This window comes from Chrysochloris asiatica, unplaced genomic scaffold, assembly GCF_000296735.1.
Source record: "Chrysochloris asiatica unplaced genomic scaffold, ChrAsi1.0 scaffold00047, whole genome shotgun sequence".
NCBI lineage: Eukaryota > Metazoa > Chordata > Mammalia > Afrosoricida > Chrysochloridae > Chrysochloris > Chrysochloris asiatica.
In genome coordinates this window covers 15,649,984-15,656,093 of record NW_006408565.1, presented here as the reverse complement: position 1 = coordinate 15,656,093, position 6,110 = coordinate 15,649,984, and the positions used below count along the sequence as shown (strand labels likewise).

At 44.5% G+C, this 6,110-nt stretch overlaps 1 protein-coding gene across 3 annotated transcripts in view; it reads left to right on the top strand.

Annotated features, from left to right (window-relative positions):
- Positions 1–474: 474 nt before the first annotated feature.
- Positions 475–6,110, top strand: part of KDM1A (lysine (K)-specific demethylase 1A) — an 89,265-nt gene continuing 83,629 nt past the window's right edge. For 2 of the 3 annotated variants that reach the window (XM_006862329.1, XM_006862327.1), the window contains exon 1: positions 475–976. In XM_006862329.1, the coding sequence (XP_006862391.1) occupies positions 623–976 (354 nt within the window). In that variant the 5' untranslated portion in view covers positions 475–622. The remainder of the gene's footprint in view (positions 977–6,110) is intronic. The other variant, XM_006862328.1, reaches the window with a different exon arrangement.

The following is a 6,110-nucleotide window of genomic DNA, read 5'->3' as shown; positions in this document are numbered from 1 at the left end:
CATAGCGATCCTGTGTAGGGTTTCCCAGAAGCGACTGGTGAGCTAGAACCACCGACCTTGCACATTAACCCACAGAGGTACGCACTTAACAATAACACAACCAAAGAGGTTAGGAGCCCTGGTGGTGCGTCGGAGAAGCACTGAACTGCTAACTGTCCAGCGCATTAATCCACAACGCCATACCAGGAGTCCTGTCACATGTAAAACCGTTTGTAAATAATTGGTGGAACTGACGTCTCCAGGTTGAACGAAGGAATGCAAATCCCTGGAGGAAATTGTCGCCCCGGAAGGGCGGTCTGGCCTGGAGGCCCCCCTAAGCCTTGGAACGTGATGGGCTCGGTTGGAAAGGCCAAAAAGCCGCTCTAGGAAAGCGTCCCTTTCTTTGTCATGATGCCGCTCTAGCCGCGAGGACGCCGCTCTATGGCAGTGGGGGAGGGGAGGGACCGTGGGTGTTTCAAGGCCTTTTTGTCCGGACGCGGCGCGAGCGCGCTGTGCGCGTGCGTGCGCGGTGGCTGCTGGAATCGCGCGGACTGCGAGGAGCTAGGCTCCGTAACGAAGCTTAGGACCCACGGACCGACAGACTCAGCGGCCCCTACGGCCGTCGGCGGCCAGACGACCCGACATGTTGTCCGGGAAGAAGGTAGCAGCGGCGGCGGCGGCAGCGGCGGCGGCAGCGGCTGCCGGGACTGAGGCCGGCTCCGGGACAGCGGGTGGCACCGAGAACGGCTCAGAGGTGGTCGCGCCGCCCGCGGGCCTGTCGGGCCCTGCCGAGGCCGGGTTGGGGTCGGCCGGGGAGCGCACTCCCCGTAAAAAGGAGCCTCCGCGGGCCTCGCCTCCTGGGGGCCTGGCCGAGCCGCCGGGGTCCGCCGGGCCTCAGGCCGGGCCTACCGTCGTACCTGGGTCTGCGACACCCATGGAAACGGGCATAGCGGAGACTCCGGAGGGGCGACGCACCAGCCGACGCAAGCGGGCAAAGGTGAGACCTGACCCCTTCCTCATACAAGTGCGGGTGCCAAGCTTCCCGGAGGGTGTCTGACCCCGCCCCCCGAGCCTTGGGCCCTGAGCCCCGAGACCCATGACGTGCCCCCGTAGTTGGATGCCCACACCGGCTCTCCACGGAGCTGGGTGGCTGTGGGGAGAGAAGGAATAGGGTCTTTGTGCTGCGACGGGACGGCCATGGGGGAGGGGCGGGGGGGGGCGAGGTGTAGTTCCCGCATTGCATTTTGTCCACTGTTTCTTTTTCTTGATTGGAAAATATGGTTCCTGGCGGGACTTGGGGTTGGCGTTGTTGGAGACACCGCCTGTTTGTCCACAGATGCATTTGGAAGCTGTTCAACAATATTTATGGAGTTTTCAGCTGGGAGCACAACGGGGTTGTAGAGTGATGCTTAAAAAATCGCCTTAGCCATGGATACCAAAGGGAAACGAAGTTTTTTTTTTTTTTTTGCGCTCTTGCTATGTGCTAGTTTTCATCTTTTTTCTTTAATTCTTACAACGTTTTTTGGACGTAGAGTTTTACAGATTAGAAAGCAGTAAACAGAGACACACAGTTTAAGTTAGTTGTGGAACTGGAATGTAATTAATTATCAGCTCCCAAGATAAAAGGACCACACTGGATACCCACAGTGTGCAGGGCACTGGGGTAGTATTGGGGCACAAACTTTAGATTTTGGCTGTTTCTGAAGGTTTCATGGCTCAGGTGAAAACACTGGAAATATTTGTACATATAATATAAAAATGTGTTGTTATTAGTATCCTCAAGTTGGTTCTCACTCAGAGCTGGCCTGTATAGGGTTTCTGAGGAGTGGCTGGTGGGTTTGAACTGCTGACCTTGAGGTTAGTAGTCCAGTGCCTATTTTATAGTGTCACCAGAATGCCTAGAAACCCTTTAAGGAGCGATTCTCTCTTCTAAAGTGTTATTCTGAGTCAGAATTGACTTGATGGCAGTGTATTTATCAGTATTTCATTCTTCTTTATGGTTAAATAGTATTCCACAGTATGGATACCACATTTTCTCTTTGTTTCATCAGTTGATAGACAGGGGTTGTTCTGCGTTTGGCTGTTTACAGTAATGATGCTATGACCATTCAGGTAGTCCTGGTGTGGTGCTGTAAGATAAGCATTTGACCTCAAGGTTGGTTTGAAAGGCAAGGTTGTCAGTTCAAACTCACCAGCCACTCCTCGGAAGCCCTATGCAGGTTAGCTATGAGTCGGAACCAACTTGAAGGCCCCGAACAACAACGTGAACATTCATGTATAGATTATTATATGAACATATATTTTAAATTCTCTTGGGTATGTATCTAGGAGGAGCTCTGGTAGCGTAGTGGTTACGAATTGAGCTGCTAGCCTCAGGGTCAGCAGTTTGAAACTACCAGCTGTTCCACAGGGGACAGAGAAGGCTATCTGCTCCCATAAAGATTTACAGCCTCTGAAACCCTGAAACCGACTCCACGGCACATAGCAACAACAACAAATGTATGTAGGAGTGGAATTGCAAAGTCATTTGTTGTTACTTGCCATTGAGTCATAGGGACCCTATATGGGGTTTCCAAGGAGCAGCTGGTGTGTTTAAACTGTGGGATTCTATATCTTTTTTTTTCCTCGTAGATTACTTTTTAATTGTGAAAATATACATACCAAAGCATTTGACAATACAACTTCTGTATGTCCTATCAATGACATTGATTACGTTTTTCATGCTGTACTACCATACCATGATCACTATCCTATTATAAAAGATTCCATTTTCATTAACATAAACTCATTGTGGCCCCCTCCCCACACCCTGGCAACATTAATATCTTTGTTTTCCATGTATTTTCTTATTTCATATAAATGAGATCACACTGTATCTGTTCTTAAGTGGTTGATTTATTTTACTAAGCATAATGTTTTGAAGAATTATGTTGTGGCATGCATCAGAACTTCTTTTCTCTTTATGGCTGTGTAATATTCTATTCTATGTATATAATTGATTGATTTGATTATGGGCTGTGTTCTGACTCATAGCGCCTTTAATAGGGTTTCTGAAGCTGTAAACCTTTATGGGAGCAGAAAACCTCATCTTCCTCCTGCAAAACAGCTGGTAGTTTCGAACTGCTGACCTGGAGGTTAGCAACCCAACTCGTAACCACTACGCCATGTATATACCATATGTTTATTCATTGTCTTATTTTTTTTCTTGTTATTGAGAATTGAGTGAAGTTTTATAGAGCAGGTCACCAATTGTATAGTCAACTAAAAATATACATGTATTTCATCTCAGTGATTACATTCCCCTCAATGTGACATCACTTATCTCACTTCCTCCCTCTTTCTTGTTTCCATTCCTCCTCCTTTCTCAACACTTCTGAACTTTGCCCTTGAGTAAATGCTTTCCTTTTGATCTCGAATGGTTGACCAATCTATGGCTTGGGTACCTTACTTGTATTGGTGCTCCCCCTGTATACTTATTTATTGCTTGGTTAAAAATTGAGCCATGCAAACTGATGAAAACTTCCTCAATAGTATCCAGCATCCTAAGGCAATGAGTTTATGGGCCTGAGGACTCAGGGTCATAGTCTCAGGGGGTACCATGTCACTTGTCATAATGTAGTCCAGCCATCTGTGTTACAGCTGTTGGTCTCTCCATGGGGGGAAAAAAGGAAGAGTGATAAGAATGAAGAGGTTTGGAATCAGTTAGTCCAGTAGACTAATGGAACATGTGAACATCAGTCTCCATAAACTCTTGAGACCAGAGGAACTAGATAGTGCCTGGCTCCACTATATCAGTGACCCTGATAGGAATCACATTAGTAGGTCCCAGAAAGAGTGGGAAAAAATGTGGAGCAAAAATTAGTTAGTTAAAAAAAAAGTACGTGAAGGCTGAATTTATTGGTCAGAGGGAGTCTTGGAACCTGAGACTGTGGTCCTCGACCACCATTCAGGCCTGAAGTTTTTATTGTGAATTGAGTGATAGTTTACATGGGAGAACATCAGCTTTACATTCATCCTATCGTATTGGGTTTCATTGCAATGATTACACACTCAGTCTTGGAAGGGGGTTTGCCCTGAGGGGACCCAACTGCTTGCCTTGATGGCTCCTGGGCAAACAACTTGCATATTCTTGTAGTAGTCAATCAGACTGCTCTTACTGTTTTTTAGTTTTTCTGCTAGTTTTCTTTCAAGGAGTATCTTCTGTTTTTATAGCTGCTCCAAAGCCTGGTCTTTTTTATGATTTTGAGTTTTGTTCCACATTTTGTATCCTTCTATCCAGGACCTTATTGTGTGATTTCTTTCAGAGCAGTTGATAGTAATAGCTGGACATCATCTAGTTCTTCCAGGGTCATGAAGACTGGTGTTCTTGTAGAATTGTTTCTATATCTGTTGATGGACATTTTGATGGTTCACCTTTGGGCTATTGTGAATAGTGCTGCAAGGAACAGGTGTTCTGTTTATACTCCTATCTTCATTTCTAGGTACATACCTAGGATTGATATTGCTGGGTCATATGGTAGTTCTGTGTTCAACTTTTTCAGGAACCGACAAATTGTTTTCCATAATGACTATACTGTCTTACATTCCTACCAGCAATGGATGAGGGTTCTAGTTTCTCTACAACTTCACTGACACCTGTTTTTTAAAAATCGTTGGCACTTTGATGGGGTGAGGTCATATCTTCTTGTGGTTTTGATGTGCATCTTCCTAAATAATGGCTGGTGTGCGTAGGATTAGTACTGGACTGTTAACCACAAGGTTGGTGGTTCAAACCCACCAGACGTTCCTCAGTAACCCTATACATGGTTGCTGCAAGTCAGAATTGACGTGATGGCACTTAACAACAAATAATAGCTAATAATGGTGAGCATCTTTTCATATGCTTGTTGGTCATTTGAATATTGGCGTTGGTGAATTGTCTCTTCTAATCCTTAGCCCATTTTTTTTTAATTGAGTTGTTTCTTTGTTAAGTTATAGAAGTTTTATATATATTTTAGGTAGTAGTCATTTATGAGATACATGAAAAGTTTCTTCTAATCTATAGGGTGGCTTTTCACATTTTTGATAAAGTCCTTTGATGTACAAAAGTGTTTAATTCTTAAAAGGTTCCATTTATCTATTTTGTCTTTTCTGCTGGAGCTTTAGTTGTCATATTTGAAAATCTACTGTTAACTGTTGGTCAAATTATCTTGCCCCTACATTTTTTTCTAAGAATTTTATGATTTTAGTTTTAAAATTAAGATCCTTGATTCATTTGGCTAGTTTGTCTATGGTGTATGGTGTATGTGTATGGTGTATGTATATCTATGGTGTCTAGTTTGTCTATGGTATGTTGTCTATGGTGATTCATTCTTCTGTATTTGGAAATTCAGTTTTCCCACTGCCGTTTAGAGAGACTCTTCCTTTCTCTTTGAATGGACTTAGCACTGTTGTTAAAAATCAGTTGACCATAGCTGTATGAGGGGGCTTGAAAAAGTTTGTGAAAAAATGGAATTAAAAGATGATGGAGAGAACAAACAAGATTGTGGATTGGGTGGAAGTGCAGTGAGGAGCTCTGTCAGCAACAACACAGAATACAGGACCAAGAAGGCTCAGGGGATGGTGCCAGAACTCTTAACCACATATAAAGGAATATTTAGAATATTTACAGCTAGGAGAATTTGTAGCAGAAGCAAGAAATCCAGTATTTTCTAATCCAAGATGCTCAGCTGCTCCTGGAGATGCCATCTTGGGAGAGACCAAGTAGGGGAAGGATCAGAGCAGCCACAGATGCCTGACAGACCGCGGAGAGATAAAGGTGTGGGCAATTTTTTTTTTTCCAATCTTGTCATTGGTCTCTCGCTGTCTGCGCACCTCCATTCTGGTGACTAGAGGGGGTGCTGGCCCTGAACTGTTTATCACTAGGAAAAAGGCCTGAATGGGGGTTGTGGAGCAGGACAGGCAGACTGAAAAGGAAATAGGCCAAAAATTAAATCCTGAGTTATGTCATAACGACCAACAGTGGCATCTTGAAATTTCTCAGGAAGAAGAGTGAAAAGGGAAGGCCATCTCCTGATCACATCTACCTGGAGGCAATCAGAAAGCATAAAAAATACCAAAATACACACCCATCTAAGTATTAAGGCCACAGC